General features: G+C 39.8%; 2 protein-coding genes across 10 annotated transcripts; one reads left to right on the top strand and one right to left on the bottom strand.

Moving 5' to 3' along the window:
• Positions 1–1,746: 1,746 nt before the first annotated feature.
• Positions 1,747–20,713, bottom strand: LOC136428040 (syntaxin-12-like). 9 transcript variants are annotated; one of them, XM_066417286.1, is made up of 13 exons: positions 20,587–20,713; positions 19,159–19,327; positions 11,555–11,581; positions 10,468–10,542; positions 9,582–9,651; positions 8,680–8,779; positions 8,098–8,262; positions 7,726–7,781; positions 7,035–7,091; positions 6,453–6,549; positions 5,739–5,811; positions 5,209–5,291; positions 1,747–4,676 (listed from the first exon to the last, which is right to left on the bottom strand). In XM_066417286.1, exons 2-13 carry the CDS (start codon positions 19,217–19,219, stop codon positions 4,581–4,583), a joined length of 960 nt encoding a protein of 319 aa, XP_066273383.1. In that variant the 5' UTR covers positions 19,220–19,327; positions 20,587–20,713; the 3' UTR covers positions 1,747–4,580. The 9 variants fall into 9 exon arrangements, with proteins under 9 accessions (XP_066273383.1, XP_066273386.1, XP_066273385.1 ...); XM_066417289.1 differs by having other exon boundaries at positions 8,122–8,262; XM_066417288.1 differs by having other exon boundaries at positions 1,747–4,233; positions 20,587–20,712.
• Positions 12,220–19,086, top strand: LOC136428039 (uncharacterized). The gene has a single exon (XM_066417285.1). The coding sequence runs from the start codon at positions 12,420–12,422 to the stop codon at positions 15,090–15,092; it is 2,673 nt and encodes an 890-aa protein (XP_066273382.1). The 5' UTR covers positions 12,220–12,419; the 3' UTR covers positions 15,093–19,086.
• Positions 20,714–20,846: the final 133 nt, after the last annotated feature.

Genomic DNA, 20,846 nt, shown 5'->3' with positions numbered 1-20,846 from the left:
AGATAACAGCGGATTGATCCAGATAAAACTAGTCTGCTTCCCTCAAAGAAAGTCTGTCTCTAAGGTAAATATACTAGCCTTTTAAGTAAGTTCTAAAGTCTAGCTTTTTTGTGTGTGCTAAGCATATAATGTCCTTTTTCTATCATGGCATATCAGTTTTAGCTTCATTTATCTTTGGCTGCCATCTATGGAGGCAACACACAAGGGACGAAGTAAGAGTGGAACTGATATGCCATTGGCAAAAAAAAAATAATCATAGAGGCCCTGCTATGGAGGCTACAAATAGCCAGACTGCACACTAACGTTGGAATGGATTACAAATGGCTGATCACAAAGCAGCCAATATCAGGGTGCATGGTTTGTTTACACCACTACCCTGCTGTTACCATGGTGATCCAATTAAGGTAAATTCATGGCTCCAACAGCCACTGAAGTGTGGCTCATTATAGATTCACAACACACAGGTGGATATGGAGACGGTTGACCTAAATAACTTCATGGGTATGCAGTGTTCTCTCCAGGGCATTTGAGCATAGGGGGCCCCTACGCTGTGATTTGGATCCCTGATGCTGTGATTTTGGCCCCTACACTGTGTTTCAACCAGCATAGGGGGGATTTTCTGTTGTTTTGATGCAAAAGTATAAAACTTTGGCTTTATTTCACAAACTTTAGCCCTCAAAATGCAGGAAATAGTGTCTTTGAGAGTTTTAAAGTTCAAAATTTCCAGGGGGAGGATGCCCTGGACCCCCCTGCAATATTCCAGCCTGTAGCCCTCATCCTCATACCTATAGCGCTTGCCATGCGGCTTTGCCGCGCAAAGATGCCCCTACGCTGTGAAAAAATCCTGGTGAGAACACTGGGTATGGATACATTACCCAAAATAAAATGTCTGCATGGCCAAGAGTTTAGATTTCCAACCATAGATTTTCTGAAGTTCTTTTTCATTAATTCAAGGTAAGAAAAATACTTACACCCCTTCTTACAAGGAAAATAATTACATGGGAAAGTTTGTCCTTAATGATGGATATCTTCTTAATGTGCCATAAGCCTCAGATTTACAAAGGGCTAGCTAGAATATTGGGGGTCATTAGAGCCTCTTTTTCATGATAAGTAAGGTTGACACTGCCAATCAGAATAATGGTGGTGGGGTGCAATTCAACATCAACCCAACCATATGACAAAAATTCTGTCTAATTGCTCCTGACACATGTCATGTCCACAGACCCCTCTGTACAGGGTTGCCTAGAGACAGGGAGGTCCCTGACATCAATATTTCATAAGCAGCCATGGATACGCTTCAGACATCTCTAAGGTGTAATCATGGTAATAAACCAGTATAAGCACTCAGGGCAGTATTTATCTTCTCTGGTGACAGTATCTGGGGCAATAGGTAACACAGGGAAAATTTGTGTGCAAGGAAATAGTTTGCATAAACATGACCATTATTTCTTTAACATGGAGGAATTTAAACAATCTCTTAATCATCCTTAGAACCATTGTTGCACATTACCAGAATATAAACCTAACCTAATAAATTATGCGATTGGAAATTGTATGTTAATTAATTCATTTTCGTGTGGAAAAGATTATTCATTTAAGTTTGCCTTTGAAACAATTCTATACCGGTAGTACAGATTGAAGTAATACAAAACTTAGAGGGTCACCGCTAAAAATGTGAAAAAAAGATCACTGTGAAAAATGATGACAATAACCATGTAAAAATGACAGATATCAACACCATGAAAATAAACTTCTTGAATTCGTTTTAATGTTACGTGTGTGTGGCCTTGTACTATATTCAAGCTTCGACCCATAATTTCCAGCATGAATATCATTGTAACAGACCAAATTTTTTTTCAGTCAAGGAATAACTAAATGCTTAAACTAAAATCTTCACAACTAAGTTCAAATAAAATAGCAGATCTATACAAATCTACAAGTCTATAAATTGTTATCTGGTGAAAAGTGAAGTTGTTGATTGCTATGGGCAGTATGGCAGTCTAATATACCGATAAAATAAAAATGGCTGAAAAAAAAACGATTGTACTTCCTCTCTTGATAAAAGTTAATGCCCCAAAATAGTGACATTCACCAAACTGCAGTCAACCTTGTTTCCAAGATACCTGTATTTTGAGAACTATGCAACTTTTTACTATTAGAACTCCTTCCTCAACAATCTTAAAGTTCGGCAAAGTTTACTTCACCCAAGACATTGTGACACTGCTGCTTTACAGCACATAAGTTTCGGCACAGCCAACAGACTCCAACCTCAATGACAGAAACATCATAAACTTGTGAACAGGGCAAAGTTGCAGGTTGATTGTAACAATAATTGCAATGTAGGTTACTTCAAACATCATCAGCTTTAAGTTACTATTCATGCCCAGAGACATATTGTATAATACACCAATTATGTACACATGGAAATTTTTCTAGAGACATTGAAGGTATGTTCTTTAGCACATGTCTAAAATACAGTAGTAAGTTGAATGTGACTGTCTAGTTCTAGTTCTAAAATTGTGAATGTTGACAATATTAAAGATGTTGCAAGGTGCATGGACCAAATTTACTCACAATTTCCCATGCTAGTATTAAGTATAGCACATAGCATTATGTCTAATATCAGTATATGATTATAAAGAGTCTTTTCAAACGTGAATGCAAAGCTAACACTTATCCTATTCTTAATATATAATTATAGTAAAGTGTCTTTCAATACATCTTTTCCCATTTTCTTCTAATACTACTACATTCCTTGCAAGGTGGTTACATGTCAGAACTGCATATTCTGAAATACAAATGCTTCGACAATTTGACAGTGCATAAATTACCTCACCACTGGAGTTATTATTTACAAAGTATCAGTGGAAATTCTTAAGTTCTTGTATGACCCACACAAGACCCACATTCCCAAGCCATCTTGAACGACAATTTTAGATCTTTTTAGATCTACTTTTCTTTATGTTTTACTTCATCTCTCCAACATTTGTTAACTGACATAGACCAAACATGAAGAAGAAGAAAGCATTTTTTTATAGACTGGAAAAATAATTATCCACTTGCTTTACAAAGTTCTTTGTTCTTTTTTGCCCAGTTTTGAATATATTTGATAGCCTGAGTACCAACCTCCGTAGTGACCGCTGGCTCAAAAGAATTCGCTTGCTAACCACGGAGTCTGACCCTGCGCGTATCCGTCACGGCTGTTAGTCAGATATTCGTTTTGATTTTGAACGAGCTCGCTGATTGGCCCCATTCGTCTAAGCTCCTCCCCATGCCACACTGTTCTTCGTAACGGGTAGGTTCTAAGAACTGTTGCCATGGCGATTCTTTCAAAACTGGACCCGAACAGGGCAATAGAGACACCTTGGAACGAAAAATGGCACCGAACGCAGCTCGAATTCCCCTCATTACGTGATAATGAGACAGCCGTTACGGATACGCGCAGGGTCAGACTCCGTGGTTAGCAAGCGAATTCTTTTGAGCCAGCGGTCACTACGGAGGTTGGTACTCAGGCTATATATTTGAGGCAATACACATTATAATATACCTACAGGGTCTCTACAATGCTGCTATACAAATTTGTCCATTTGAGAAAAGAGAAATATAGAATTCTATACAACAACACACAGGTACAACTGTTCTTGTTACTTAACAGCAGGTTTCTCATTTTCAACACTTTTTGACAACCTACGTATACATTTTACTAATAGTATGTACATTGTCCTTCAATTTTCCATGAATGATGCTTGTTGAAACCTTTAGATGGAGCTTTCTCCTTTGCAGTAAACAGATATTGACATTGAAGGAAGTTTCATTGAAGGAGATGGCTCTTTAAGTATTACACATCATTGGTAAAGTCTTGCAAGGAATGTCCTAGAAAAAAGACTCAAAAAGACCTAACTTGTATGTAGTAGTACCTACTTCTTGTATGTATTTCTGACAAGTGAATTTCACAGAGACATTGCCATTTTCAGAGAACAATGTAAAACAAGGACAGAAAACTGTTACAGACACATTTGACTTTAACTTGATCATTGTTGTCTTTTTTCTTTCTTTTCTTATCAATAATTGGTATGCTGACTTAGGTGGACAGGGATGTGGGTCTTGTGTTGCTGGTCTTGGTACACAAACATTCCAACGTTAGCGTACAGACAGATAGATAATAAGGCCAATGATCCCCAAGGCTATCAGGCCCACAATCAGTATGATACACAGCTTCCGCCGGGACTTTTTCTGTAAGGACAAAATAAACTGTCAGGATACACTTTGTCGATGTGAGTCATGGTACGATATTGTACCTCCATGAAAAAGGGCATGCCCTTTGCAAAATCATATTTTTAAAATCTCACCAAAAGTCCCAAAACAAATCATTATCAATTCTATCCATAACCTTCTATGACAAAGTTATGACAGCCTTTCCACCACTACAGCAATGTTTGTTACACCAAACAGCAAACAAACATACAAATAAACAAAAGCACAATTCACTTCATGATCAGTCTGTACATTTCAGATTTCTATGTGTTAAAAGTTCCATTGCACTCAGTTCTAGACCAGCACCTTGGGTTCGTGTTGTTGTTTTACTTCTTCAGTGTGAAGTAGAGAATAAGGGCTACAACGGCCCCCACTATCAACAGCACAATTAGTAGGATGCACAGCTTGCGGCGTGACTTTTTCTGGGAAGACAAAGTTTTTTGTAGGTTCAGATTCGGACCGGAGGAAGGAGGAGTCTTGTTCAGGAGACTAGACAGGTTTTCTTTTTCTGCAAATCAGTTACAGATATTGATATTGATTGGAGTCATTGTGGTTAATTCGCTTGAAGTTGAAGGGAGACGATAGTTAAACAAAAATCAGCTTTTCAGCAACATCAACCAGAAGTGCTGTCTACCAGAGCAAGCAAATTTCAAAGACATTCTGATGATTTCTTGATTGATTCTGTTTAACTTAAGACATTAAAGACTGTCTTTGAGTTGATCTGAGATAGCAAAATATAGTTCAGAAGACATAGAAGTAATGCATTTGATAAAACAAAATATCATGACTTCCTGAGATACTTCCTGAGATACTTATATTTCAACGAAACACTTGATTATAAGAAGTTCTACTTGTTGCATTGTAGTCAATCTGTGGAAGACTGGAGTGCATCGTTGGCAGGTAACATGACAAAAAGTCTGACATAGAACACAGTATAAGAATGAGATACCCTACCTGGTAGTCAGAGGCTTGTCGCAGCTGCTGGTTTCCTGACTCCACATGGATGGCAGCATTTTCCACATTCGCCTCTATGGAGTCTGTTAAGGGGAGATACAGAGTCCTTACACTCACACTTGTGATATCATGTGGTACAAAAGGAAGGTTAAGTATTTGTGGTTCTTCTAAGCACGATAAATACGATGAAGCACAAGGAACTTTAACAATTTCAAAAAAGTCACAATTGGCAAAATGTTGCAATCACTGCAAATCTTTCTGATGAATATTGATGATTGTACATTGGTTTTTAAGTCAATGGCAACACTGCAAAGTCCAAAAAAATGTTATATCTGATTTGATAAGGAGCCGAAACTGAGGATGTGACATTCTAGGTGCTGCCATTTTGTTTGTTGACGTCACATATTCTACCTGTGCGCCGCACATCAGTGTGACCACAAGGAAAAACATTGGCAAAAGTTGCCGCAATAATTTGGCACAATTAGGCACAGTCCAGTGAGATACCCACTTTGGAGTGAAGATTTTCTCACCTATCATCTCTCCCTGTTCATGTACCATTGTGGCCAAGTCCTTGAAGATACTGTTCACATCCATGATGTCAGCCTGGGAAAAAATAAAACAGTCTCTAAACATTCTCGATTACAAGTGTTCCACTATTTCAAAAAAATAAAACAGTCTCTAAACATTCTCGATTACAAGTGTTCCACTATTTCATGTAAGTATAGTGATGAACAAATGATGCAATCTTGGACACACCATTGTGCAGCTGACTACCATCTGATTTTATGGTGTAACCTAACAATTGATATATATCCTGAACTTGATCTATGACATTTATCTATGTTGAACCGCATCAGTGTGCTTTAGCAGGGGTACAAGATTGGTACTACATGTTCTTGTAAACCAGTTCCTGTGGCAGGGCTCTAGGCGGCTCCTGTCATTCCGTTATTTAACGGAATTTTACAGCGTATGACGGAAAAATTCTAAGACCATTCTGTTAACCTTGACAGATAAAACATAAAGATATAGAATCATCCAAACATGAATAAACCACGTCCAACTAACAGTCAGTGGAAATTCAACAATGATGGAAACTTATATACGATGACGGAAAATTACTTCTTTTTACTTTAATTTTAGGATTTCAGGACACTGGATAGACCCTAGTCCTGTGGGTTCTTTTCCAAATTGTGATATGTTTGCTGCCTTCCGACACGACCCCATGAGAGTACGCCTGGCCTTACCTCCAGCTGCCTGATGTTGGTCTCTCTTTCTCGGATCATCTCCAGGTTACTCTCCTCCTCCATCATCTGTGCTGTCATGCTGGAGCCACCCTGGTCCCTACAGACGTGGAAACAAAACTAAAGCTTCAGAAATTCACAGTTCAGATGTAGATAGTACTCTTTTGTTACACCGCCTTTCCACTAGAGACTGTGACAGCTGAGAAACCGTTGAGCAACCAAAGATTGGACATGAAATTCATAGATTTTTTAAAAATGTTTTGCGTGTTTTGTTGTCTTCTAAATCATACTTTTATGTCTTGCATCATATTCCAATTATGAAATCAATGGTTACACAAATCCAATCGCCATACAGTGAGTATGACAGTTGTACTATGTGGGAAGACATGTTTGTCATCCTCTACCATTTACTTCAATGCCTTGAACTACTGACAATAACAGCACATTGAAACAACCTTTACTACAATGCAGACTGTGCCCACGATTCAGCTCTTGGCTCCCACCTCTGCAGAGCAGCAGTGCAATACCAGCAGCCTAGCAGAATTAAACACTACGTACACTGTATGTGACTAGCACTATACATACGTTGGCAAAACTCCTTGTTGGTCAGTGACTTTTAAAGCATCCGATGTTTTCACTCTCCTTGTATGAAAGAGATGTAATTTTGTGTACATGTTTTAAATAAATTGATAGCATTCCAGCTGCGTGTCATGTTACGCAACGCAAGTCTACCTTCTGATATATACATGTATGTGACACCTACGTAAATAGCAATTCAGCTCTTTATAATTCCATAACGATTTCATCATAATATACCATTTAGTGATTTACCATCACTACCTTTCCAACTATCTTTCCTTAGAGTTAGTTTAGCATTTCAACTGAATGACCAATCAAACTTGACATATACAGTATATGTAACCTCCATTAACATTAATCTGCCGAGTTACATAAATCCACCTTTGAAATACAGTGTGTTTGAGAGCTTTCTAGTGCAGCACCCCCCAGGTATGCACAGTTTAGACATACAAGAGTGCATTAAACTGGGGGACATTGGGTTGGAGATCTGTTTCGACGTACCATTTCATGGTGGTGGAATTATGTACTCTCCTGGAATTATGTTACTAGATGTTACATGTGTTTATGACTATAAGCTCAGCCTGACGATACATCTGATAAGCTTGAAATAAGCTGATGTACATATACAATAAGTACAAATGTAAACATTTAGACCTCCAACTTGTAAAACACAAGACTTCTTCTTCATTCCACTTACCCGTCAAGTGCGATAAGTTGTCCATCACCTGTCCTCACATCATCATCAAAGGGATTCTGCAACAGGGATAACAAAGTATTAACAATTAAACTACTGTAGCTGATTAGTTAACCTTACATTTCAATTACATGTACAAATCATGCATGTGCTGATAAAAAAGTAAAACGGTGATTATTTTACACAAAAATAATATGTAATACTACTTTGTATACAAAATGATCTGATGCTAAAAGTACACTAAGAATCCTAATGAAATCTTAGTACAGCCAACTGCTAGACATAAACTTATGCTTGTGAGTAAGTTTGACAGGGGTTGTCCTGATACTGGAGAAACTTATGAGAAAATAAAAACAAACAAAAAATCAAACTTACAGGTGATGTACTTGCATTACTTACTGGGGGTAACCCAGAATTAGCGCGGGCTCGTGACACGCTTTCTCTCTCCTTCTCCGCAGCGCGTCGTTGTACGGTCTGGAAGTTGTTTAGCGCTGTGGAAAAGTCGTTGGTCAGGCGGTCACGCTGCATTTTTCTCTGCCTCTGTGGGTTGGACGAATTCAAATACAAGTCAATTTCACAACTTATTCACAAAACACTGTTGCAATAGGGCTAAAGAGGTTTAACTTTAAAGGTTAATAGGAAGTTAAAGTAGATGTGTCCAGTGGAAACTTGACTTTGAAGATCTGATAACATACTTAGAGTTTCTTATAAGCTCTAAGACTGAGAGATCTCTGTCAGACATGTCTGATTAATGACTTAAGTTCTACCACCTCTGAACTGTAGTTCCTACTCCGCTGGCAAGTCTAACCTTTGTGGTCATTTTCCCACTCATTTCATGCCACTCCACTTACTGTGTATTCAAATAACTACAGATACATGCCAACATTAAAACACTACTGTATGGAATACAAAGACTCTGAACACAAAGACTCTACAAGAACCTAAAGATGGCACTACCTGTTCAGACTGTGATGAAGGGTTCGGCAAGTTGCTTAGATCCTTCAGGTACTTGTTTGTATCCTTGGCGAGTTGGTTAGTGTAGTGCTGCATCTGGTGGCTGAGGACAACAGGACATGTACCTTGATCAGTAGGAACTGGTGTCTGAATATTTTACACATAATACAGTCCTGTCTGCTGAGGCCTTCGACACCACATCTCATTGTCATTGACTACGGATGCATGACTGTAAACCAGTTAAAACCGGGTGCATAAATGTATTGGTCATATCGAAGTCTAATGAGGTCAATTGTCTAACCCATTCCAATCAATATGCTCTTTAACTTAAATAGAGCGTTTCTGAAGCAAACTATATCAAGCCCCTGTCACAATTTTGGGACCTTCCCACCACTTTGCTCCTGGTCACTCCCCACAGGTTGGCACTGTGTAGGAAGTAGGCTTGAATCTATCCTCTTCTAGAATTTCTAGCTCCATTTTGTTTCTCTAATTGTATTGAAACAGAATATGACTTTCCTGATTTTTTTCAAAATTTAGGCAGCTGGTACAGGTTACAGATATCATTGGGTACAATGGTCAGAGGAGCCAACAGGAGCACACTAAAGCAGGATGGATTCCAGGCTACTACATGTAGCAGACAACTTTGCAGACCAACTCCCAATTATTCCCAACAACAGATGACACTGTTCAAAACCAACTCCAAACCATAGTCTGGAGGAGGTTGGGAGGCCATGGTTGGCCATGTGTGGCAGGGGCTTTAGTTAGACTCCTAGTCCTACAAAACACATTACTTTTTCTGCAAGACATAACAGAGCATTTTAGTATCAGCCTCTTACAAGTAGCTTCCACATACAATACATTAAAATTGTATTTTGTAAGGTAGCAGCATATGATTCTTGACTCACAGTTTGTCTCGTAGCTCATGTGTGTCCTGTGCTGTGCCAAGCTGATTGACCATGCGTTGGACCTGGGACACTAGACATAAAAATTACCCATGGTTACTTTATTGAACCACAACTACAACAAATATAACACCTATACATAACTACTACTATACTGGACTTGATCAATTACTACAGTAAACAATAATCAATGGCAAAACTACACTTAAGTCAATGTCGTACAATCACAGACCATGGCAGCAACTGCAAATTGTAGCCCTTACATTTGCACCATTGGAACATTGATACTATATTGCAGCTAAGGTAAACTATCATCATGATGGTAACAGTGCAAGCTGGCAAGGTGGTCTTGAGGTTAGGGTTGTTAGGGGAATCTACAGGTTCTGGGAATACCTGAGTAGGAGGACTTAATGTTGTGCCCTTGCGAAAGGCAATTTACTAACGACAGGTTGATATGAGTACCTAGTTTTGGTTTGGGGTGACGTGTCCTCTTGGATAGGATATGAAGCTGGAGATCCCATGTTTAAAGTAAGCCACACCTTGAGTATGTTCAAGATCCCAACACACTTATGAAAAAAAATAGGGGTCCTTCCTAGAATAGTGTAATTAAGTGGACCAATATTTACAGTTCGGTCTTACACAGCTTGTACTTATTGTAAAATAACTGGCATGTTATGCCTAAAGGCAGTTTACCAATTATGCGAAACAAACAGACATCACTATGCTTTTGTAACCACTACACATTATTTGGGTAATTAAGAAGTCAGGCTCTAGAACTGCTAAGTATGATACTACCATCACTGGTTGCATAATTTGTGTAAATACACTCATTGATGGGAATAGTGTATAATCAGTAAAATTACAAAACTTGATCAAGTTGATGACCTACCATTGCTGGTTATCTTCTGCACATTGGAACTGGCACTTTGTGTGAGTCTTGTGAACTCGCTGGAACTGTCTCTTCCTGCATGATACAAACAATATTGTAAGGTAATTCAAAACAGAGCTTCATTGTACATGTGGTTCCACCAGAAAATAATAAGTTGTAGAAACATGATGATCTGAAATCAAATGTAACACTATTTCCTTCTGGAACATTGCTTACATCATTACCTCTCAATACTAGTATTAGTAAGCAAAAGTGGTGACTGGGGAATTTCTTTAATACTGCTTAATGAAGTAATGATAACACACATACAAATAAAGTTGAGCTTGTATTTATTGTTAGTAAATTGTTGTGATGCTATCAGATGTTAATAGAATGCAGTTGCAGTTTTAAGATATCAACGATCATTTGCAACGCATAAGATTGTATGAAGTTTCAAGAACATACCATAGCCATTGACATATGAAAAATCTGTACTGAACACTTAACACTGGTGATATGCATGCAACATATGAGGTACAATGTACATATGCACAAGACCATAAGCTGGTAGGAAATGGCAGGGTAGGGTTTGAAGCATGACAACGTCTTGACCTACAACACTACACGAAGACACATGGAACAGTTAGGCCCCCTTTCCACTAGACGCCGATTGCTGATCATGATCGACTGTACAGCAACAAGGTTTCATAACAGTTACTGTACATAACACGATGCATGCCATGATGTAAACGTATGATTTGCATGACAACAAAACAAACAAAACATTTTTAAAAGTTGTTCTTTGTGACTTTGTCTATGAAATTCATTGTGCGGCCAGTCAAATCTTTGGTCGCTCAGAACTCACAGCCTGTAGTGAAAAGGGGGTGTTACAGATCTAGATCTAGAGGTAAGCCACAGACAAGACATGCAATCAGCAATCCCGGCAGTATGTAGTGACACACACCACTACAACTTAGTACAAACAGTGTTTACAGTTCCAACTTCCAACACACACTGGTGAAGCAGGGAAAAAGGCAAATCCAAAAAAATAACCGAGACATCACTAACTCCACAAATCTAAACATGCTGGAACTAGTTTCCTACCCACCGATGCCATTTCCTAACAGCTGGACAGCTGCAGAAGGGAGAGGAAGAAACCAGGGTAAATCTCCTCTAATGAACACACAGGGGACGTGCTGTGTTATAAATCAAGGTTAGAGGAAAGAACAAAGGCAGGAAAATGAAGATGCAAGATGAAAACTGCCAACTACAGCTCTAATTGAAAATCCTGTAGGTACTATATGTAGTACAAATTGAAGTGTTGCAGTACTGAAAGTCAGGATGGAGAGCTGTCCCCGACTTAAAAAGAAACCAGGATATTTCTGAATGTAAAAAGTGCATACCAAATACATGGTGCAAGCACATAATAATAAGCCTATTCATGTTTCCAACTGCAGATGCACAGCTGGATGCGATATGGGTAATATCATATCAGAGGTGAAGGCCTTTTTGTTGTAAACAGTTCTTGCCTAGACCATGCTTAATATATGTCCAGACATGCAAATGTCTCAAGGGCGTTCAACTTCGACATTTTATCCACAATGCAATTTGCTGTGCATGCGCAAGTGGAACCATGAACAGGCTTATAACAGAATTGAAAAGCAAAGGGATTGTTTTTTGTTTGTTTTCTTAGTTAAGAGATGCGCAACTATATACAATTTATGTGTTTGCCTTGAAAAATAAAGTTTTCAGGAATGTACTTCTATAACGGTTACGACGGTCACACGCTCCTGCTGAAAGCATTTCTATAGTGTCTTTACCTTAGAATCCATTTAATATTTTACTCCCAAGAACTTCCTAAAGTTAGCCCCGTTTACTTTGGGCGCTTTTTAGCTGCTTAAGACCGCGGTATCAAGTGTAACACGCCGATTCAGGTATAGCGGAATACCCAAGCCGACTTGGAGCCGGACATCATGGCGGACCCCTTTGTTGACGACGACCTCTATGCCTTTCTTGGTCTCACTCCGACGGCTTCCAGAGAAGAAATCCTTGACACGTACAAGAAAGAGATCATCTTATATGAGGAAGCCGCTAAGAAGAGCCATAAAACCAGTGCATTCAAGGAAGCGGACACTAGGTACAAGTCGGTAAGAAAAGCCTTTTTTGTTCTCTCCGACGCGACGCGTAGACAACTGTACGATGGTAACAACATTTTACCGAAGGCTCCAAAGATCAACAAAAAATTCCTCAAACATGCGACAGGTTACAATGTACAGGAGAACGCACAGAGCATCACGGTTTTCCTTCCACCGAATCTTGCCAAGTCATGGCTTGAGCTGTGCCAGGAGCATCATGACACTCAGGCCATAGACGGAGGAAAAAATGGTAAACACGTCAAAACGACCTTCGTTGATGTCAAAACAGGACAATCTTTCGGCACTGTAACCATCAAGGTGTTCGAGTCTACAAATAAACTGCTGATACAAGGGTCTGCCTATCAACTGTGGTTTTCTGAAGTATTTCCGATACTAAAAGAGAAAATCGGTCGCACATCAAACAATGACTGTGTTGGTGATTCACACGCGTCGGTAGCCGTAGAAACTGTGAAGGCTGTAACTTCAAGTTCACCTGATGTTTCCTCACTTTGTTCAACATGTGGTCAGCCTATGGCGTCCGAGGCCTGTACCACATGTCCCACCGTTCCGAAAGTGCTGTTTGATGAAAACAGCAACGAAACGCGTGATGATGTGTCGGGGGTTGGGTTCGAGGAAAACAGCCACGAAACGCATGAAGATGTACGGGAGGTTGTGTTCGAGGAAGACAGTCACGAAACACGTGAAGATGTACTGGTTGATAGTGCGATTAAGAATGATCTGTGTGGTTCTTCTGACTTGTCTGTTTTCCAAGACAGTATCAACAAACTGGAAACCTGTCTGGCCAATTCGATCTCAGACAGGAAAACATTTGAGAACTCTGTGCTACAAAGGATGAACACGCTGGAAACCACACTGAAAACTCAGATGTGTATTGATCTGCCCTCCATTGACAAAAAGAAACTCCAAGACGAAATCGCGCATCTGACTAAAGCCAAAAGTGAACTCCAAAATCAGATTGATTCACTTCAGCGGAAGCACGAGGAATTGGCCAGCACTGTAGGCAGGTTGCAAACGACAGTTCCATTAAAAACAACAGAAACCCAAACCCCAAATGAATCTTCAGTACGCACAGAAAGGTTACTACGTGAAGTAGCAACGATCAGTGTACAAAACAGATTCCAGCTGCTAGAAGAGAACAATGGAGCGTCTAGGGGGGACATACGTGCCGACGTTTCAAACGCTGGTGAGAAGTATACTGAACAGCGTGCTAAAGCTGGAACAAATGATACCTCATGCATGGGCAATGCCAACAACAATCTACAAGACAAAACAACAGAGACAAATCGACGCTACAATGCCAACATCAATCTACAAGATAAAACAGCAGAGACAAATCGACGCTACAATGTAGAGACAAGTCGACGCAACAAAGACTTGCCGCCCGACGTATTGATATTAGGGGACTCAAACACAAAAGGCATCAAAGTGGATGTCCTGTACCCCAACAAAAGCGCGAAAAGAGAAGTGACGTTTACTATAACGGAAGCTACAGAATTCGTAGAACACTCAGCCGTGCAAGAACCTAAGGTATTAATGTTTCATGTCGGCACCAATGATGCCAGAGATACACGGGACGCGGAGACAGTTTCGGAACGATTTCGTGCGTTGGTACACACAGCACATGAGAAGTACCCGCGCGCACAAATCGTCCTGTCCTCCATTCTACCCAGAGATGACCCGGTTCTCCAGCGAGTAGGGGAAAGTGTGAACGCGTCGCTGAAGGTCATCTCCGAAGGAACCCGGTATGTCCATGTAATTGATAACAGCAACCTGTCAGTCATGGGATCGATAAAGCGGCGGCTTTACAGTAACGACGGATATCACCTGAACAGATTCGGGATACGGGTACTAGCGGCCAATATCAAAAGGGTGGTGAACCCATTGATTGGACTTGGACAATATGTCAGCAGGGCCTCTAGACCCAGTCAACCCTCCACACAAATCCCCGTGTCACCAATGCGTAGCCAGGAACAACGTATACATGCCACCAGTCTGTCTCCGGCACAATGGGCCGACCAAGATCGCGACCGTAATGCTCCCATGTCTTTCCACCCCTCCACCTACGACCGAGATTTTCCAAGCCTAAACCAAACGGCTGTACATGTAACTGCACCCTTAGAAAGGAGAAACTGTCCTGACTCCCAGAGACAAGAGCAACCATCCAGTTCTCCCGGGACCACAGGTGCACCTGCTGCACCAAGAATCACTCCACCCCCAGGACCACCACAAAACCGATCGGCACCGATGCGACAACCAGCCACGGCGCTCGGACCTCCCACTCCTCCAGTTCGACCGCCTTTCCAGCAGAGACAGCCTTCAGGACCCTGGGGAAGCCCCCCTCCCCTGTTCAACCTCCCTCCGGCACCGTGGGGATTCCTGCCTCCGAACGCTCCAGTACCCGGCCCGGCACATTCGCGGATGAACTCTACCCCTTGGCCCTGGCATCCTGCTATGATGTGGCCGCCAATGGTTGCTAGTAACATGTGGTAGGAACACTTTAGCTCTATATTTTGCACATGGAACGGAAATTTCCGGATTACTACAAGTAAGACAAATCCTTTTCATGTTTTAACCAATGTATACCAGTAGTTATCGTTTCTCAGTTACCGTGGGATAGATTCCCATGTTGATTATAGACGCAGTATTTAGATCTAGTAAATTGTTTATTATTTTGTCTAGTCGAATGTACAAGTATATTTAAAAGGGCCCCACCCCCATTTTCTTACCTTTGAAATGGCCGAGCGGAAACTCTAGCCCTTACATTTCGAATTTTACCTCCTTCGTGAGTTAAATGTTGTGGTCTAAGGTAAAGACACAAATAGTATTTGAAGAATTGTATTGATGAAAACGTTATATGGCGGAAGCAAATGTTTCGCCTTTTGGAATGTTCACGGTCTAGGTTCCAAACTAGAGGATATAGAATTTTTAGATGAAGTTCGTAAATTTGACTTCTTTTCGCTACTTGAAACCTGGAGTACTCAAAATACTCAAATCAACATCACTGATTACAGCTATTTCCATTTGTATAGAACAAAAAGTAAACGGGCAAAACGCTCCTCAGGGGGAATATTATTTTTCTACAAAAACGAGTACAAAAATTATGTAAAGAAAATACCTTCAAAATCATCGGATATCCTATGGGTACAAATTGATCGCAGCTTGTTTGGACTCCAGAAGGACTTATTCCTATGTTCCGTTTATATAAGCCCAAATAATTCAACTATTCATAAGAATGCCGATAATCACGTGTTAGATATATTAGAGGAAGAAATTAGCAGGTACGGCACAGAGGGATTTATTCTTCTTGGGGGAGACCTTAATTCGCGCCTCGGCAATCTTCCTGATTATGTAGATAATAGTATTAACAACGACGGTTTCCCCGATACCTCCTCAAACCACGTCAGCGATAGACAACGCTTGGACATATCACCTCCCAACAAATTTGGCCGACTTCTATCTGATCTGTGCATTCAATCAGATCTTAGAATCCTAAATGGCAGGGTAGCGGGCGATTTGCAAGGCAACTTTACCTGTCACCAGCCTAACGGTAGCAGTACGGTCGATTACATAATCTCCAGCAAATCCTTTCTTCAAAACATCTTATTATTTCGAGTTCATCCTTTATCTGTTTTTTCCGACCACTGTATGTTATCAGTATACATACATTCCAATTCTGCACATCAAAATCACTTCGAAAAAAAGAAAAGATCTAAAACTAAATCTTCCCCCAAACGCTTTCACTGGAATGATAAATCCACACAAAAATTCATTCAGACCCTTTCACAATCTCAATTTAACACCAGATTGAACTCCCTCTCATCCCAAAACACCAACGATATAACCTCGAAGGAGGAAATAGAAAAAATCGCATCGGACTTTAGTTCAATCTTGAGGGACGCGGGTTTCAAATCATTATCAATTAGGAGAACTAATTACAAAAAACATACCCAGCGTAAGCAAACAAAACAATGGTTTGATAAAACCTGTGTGGAACTAAAACGGGAGGTGAAGAACTTATCATCATTACTAGTAAAACAACCGTCCAATCCTGTCATAAGGGGAAGTTACTTTAGAAGAAAGAAAGAATATAAAAAACTAATAAAAAAGAAGAAAAGGGAATTTCATAATCTTATCATGACCCAACTAGCCTCCCTTAAGGACAGAAATCCAGGTGCTTTTTGGAATATTATGAACAAACTAAAACCAAAAAAAGCACAAGATAATCATCAAATCACAGAAGAAGAATGGTTTAAACACTTCAGTAACCTAGAAAAACTTCCCAACAATGATATTAACGACTGTCTCACTTCTACAATCGACCAACTAGATGTATCGTCATTCCCTACAAACCCATCTGTTTTAGACTCACCAATAACACCAAAAGAATTAAACTCTGCCATCTCAAACCTCAGTAATAATAAATCGAGCGGAAACGATATGATTTTAAATGAAATGTTAAAATCAGGTAAACTGTTGCTTCAAACACCACTTCTTCAATTATTCAATAAATGTCTCCATAGCGGGTATTTCCCCCAGGAGTGGTCCCTCAGCCACATTGTTCCTATTCACAAGTCCGGAGATCCCTCTCTCCCAGATAATTACCGCGGCATTTCAATAATGAGCTGTTTGGGTAAATTGTTCTCGTCAATTCTAAACACTCGCTTAGTTAATTTTGCAGAGGTCAATAGTCTTTTCAAACCTCACCAAGCAGGGTTTAGGAAAAATTTTAGAACAGCAGATAACCTCTTCGTATTAAGTACCTTAGTTAGCAAGTATATTAGTAAAAACTCTAGGCTTTTCGTATGTTTTGTAGATTTCAGTAAAGCTTTCGACTCGGTCTGGAGAAACGGTCTTCTTTTCAAATTAAACAAGTTAGGTATAGGGGGTAATTTCCTACAAACAATCAATGATATGTATTCAAAAACTACTAATCAAGTCAAATACAGCCAAGGTCTAACAGAGCCATTTGTTACAAGGCGTGGTGTCCGACAGGGCTGTAATTTAAGTCCGACATTGTTTAACTTATTTCTAAGTGATATTACCTCAGTATTTGACATTGATGCCTGTAATCCCCCTTCCATGTACAGTAAGCGAGTTCCTTGTCTTCTATATGCAGACGACTTAGTGATTTTTTCTGAGTCCAAGCAAGGACTACAGTCTTCCTTAGATAGACTAGAAAGCTACTGTCATACCTGGAAACTCAATGTGAACCTTAAGAAAACAAAAATTATTGTTTTCTCTAAGGGGGGCCGTCTACCGAAAGAGCTGTATTTTATATATAAGAATAATCCGGTTGAAATAGTGACATCTTATTGTTATCTAGGCATTGTTGTCAACTCCGCGGGCACTTTCAAGGCGAACAACAAACATCTTTACAGTAAGGGACTAAAAGCTTTATTTAGCATGAACCAATCACTGGACAAAGCCGACGCACCTTTGTCTGTTAGAAACAAGCTTTTTGACAGTTGTGTTAAACCCGTAATTCTTTACGGGTCGGAGATCTGGGGTTCAGTTAAAAGCTCCAAATCCTGCCCTATCGAATCCATTCACCTAAAATTCTGTAAACAAGCCCTGCACGTACCGAGATCGGCATGTGGCCTCGCTGCAAGCTAGGGCAGAACTAGGTAGGTTTCCCATTCAAGTGGAGGCCTCCCTAAACGCCATCAAACATCTTTTAAGACTTCGTCTGAAAGTGCCTGCCGACAGTTTTCAGTTAGATGCTCTCGCTTGTCAGATAGACTTAGATAAAACTGGAGCCAAATGTTGGGCGTCAGGAGTTCGGAAGTCCCTAGAGGAGTGCGGTTTCGGCTACATCTGGCATTGCTCTTTATCCCCAAACACAGATACGTCCCAAATCATTAATTCCATCAATCAACGCTTGAAAGATATTCACTTTCAAACTTTCCTAAAAGAAATACACAATGATAACAAAGGTGGATCAGCTCGAAACAAACTGAGATCCTACAGATTGTTCAAGTCCACATATAACGAAGAAAAGTATCTAAGCCTCGAAAATATACGGCATAGGACCGCAGTCACAAAACTCCGTATCAGCTGTCACAGACTTCACATTGAAACCGGACGTCATAACCGCACTCCCCTAGAACAACGTATATGTAGACATTGCAATTTAAATAGGATAGAAGACGAGCAGCACTTTTTAGTAGAATGTAGTTTATACAACGAAGAGAGAGCTGCGCTTTATAAACTTATTCAATGTAGCTTTCCCCATTTTATACATCTTTGCAAAGAGGAACAATTCATATTTCTAATGACTTTAGGTAAACCCTCTATTATAAAACACACCTGTACGTATATTTACAATATCACCAAGAAGCGAGAAGAGGCCAAATTAACGTAATCATTAGATTAGTGTTAGCTTATCATTGTAATGTATATATATGTACTTTCAAACTGTTATGTTTTCTGTTGTGACCTGTACTAAACCCAGTGGGTATGTGTGTACAATAAAGGTCTTCATTCATTCAATAAACCTAACTAAGTTCAACTTCTTTCATATAATTCCTTCTAGTTCTACACATGGCCTGCTACTCACCGGCGGCTCCGGCATGGTACGATGCCCGCCCCGGGTCATCTGAGTACTGACTGAACGACATGTTGATTTCTGTACGGTAAGTGGTCTCCAAACGTCAACGAGCCTTATCTTGATATCCCAAATACGCTGCTAGATGTCTCTCCTGGATTGTTATATTCTTCCTTTGGTCCTGAAATTTAATAATAACATAAGTTGTTTGGAGTGTTAAAACTTAAGTGTCATTCTCCAACAAGTATAGGAAAATAAAGATATGCTCATGTATTAACAAATGACAAATTATATGATAATGAGAACTTGATAATGAATGTCATCCATTTAAACTCCTTGGTTTTACATACAGGCTTTGTAAAATGTTCTCAAGTCCAACTGACATATAAATGACATCATGTTGTGCAAGGCCGACTTTAACATATCCAAAAATGTGTGTTTCATTCTGATGCAAGTTTTTAGTATTTGCCTGTCTGCCACAAAAACGTCAAGTGAAAAAGGGACATATCCCTTAGTAACTTCGGGAATAAAATCCAATGGCTGGAAAGCATTTTTAATGGTCGTTTTGCGCACATGTTGACTTATTGTAAAAGTGGTGAATTTAGGGAACACCTTGGAAAAAAAATGTAATTACAGTGTGTAAAAAACAATTGACACGATCAATCACTATGACAACACGTATGTGAAAAGTCGAACAACTAAACTTATGATATAGACCCATGGTATCACCAAGCTCATGAAATTCACATTTTGAAAGAAAATATTTTTTTTAAGTGGCGAATTTGGGGCCCCCTCCGTTACATACATAATCAATCCCAGTTTGTTTTGGCTGGCCACCTACGTAGTACATTCTACTGATGTAGGTCAAATATACATTGTATCTAGTTTTAAAACTTAATAATAATAATAATAATAACATAGCTTCTCTCAGGCAAAGACCGGTCAAAATAGTATATTTTAGCTACAATATTAGATAGTTTCAACTACCGGTTTTAGGGTACTTTTACAGAAGGAGAAATGAACCTAGACGTCTGACAGTTTCCTCTTCCTGTAGGCTGTGCCCCCACCCCCACCCCCAGAAAAAACTGGCGTAGACTTCGGTTTTTGACAATATGTAACGTTGCGTTAGATAATTTTACAACATACTGACTGTAAAAGACAACGGATGTATGAAGAGCAGTTTACTTTATGCAATATCTTTGAATCCCCAACACAAATGAAGTATAATTTTTACCCTCCCACAAAAATAATTTTTGATCGCCGGCTAATTAAGCAAGGGCCTTTGGATAGAAGAATATTCAACGAATCGCTGCACATATTTACTTCATATTACATCTAACAGCCAATCGGATTGAGAAAGGATACTTTTAAGGGCTTGACGTCTTGATAAATCCATATCCTTACGAGGAAAAATGACAGATTTGTGAAAATGTGACTCACCTACAATTTTCTGTCCGCCATCTTTGGATGAGTGGAGGTCATATGACTTGGTGACGTAATCACATGTGAAGCGCCATCTAGCACATATAAATGTATCTCCAAGCAGAAGTTGCGTTTGTGACCTCATCATATGCTCCGATTTTGTCCAAGTTGGTGGGGAGTTTAAACAAAAGAGGGCATATGATATCTTAAGGAAGGTCACAATATTCCCCAACAACCTCTGATTGGAGAGTAAGGGCTCCACAGGGTATAACGTTACC

This window comes from Branchiostoma lanceolatum, chromosome 2, assembly GCF_035083965.1.
Source record: "Branchiostoma lanceolatum isolate klBraLanc5 chromosome 2, klBraLanc5.hap2, whole genome shotgun sequence".
Taxonomy (NCBI): Eukaryota; Metazoa; Chordata; class Leptocardii; order Amphioxiformes; family Branchiostomatidae; genus Branchiostoma; species Branchiostoma lanceolatum.
The sequence above is the reverse complement of the archived record's forward strand: the minus strand, read 5'-3'. Positions and strand labels throughout refer to the sequence as shown.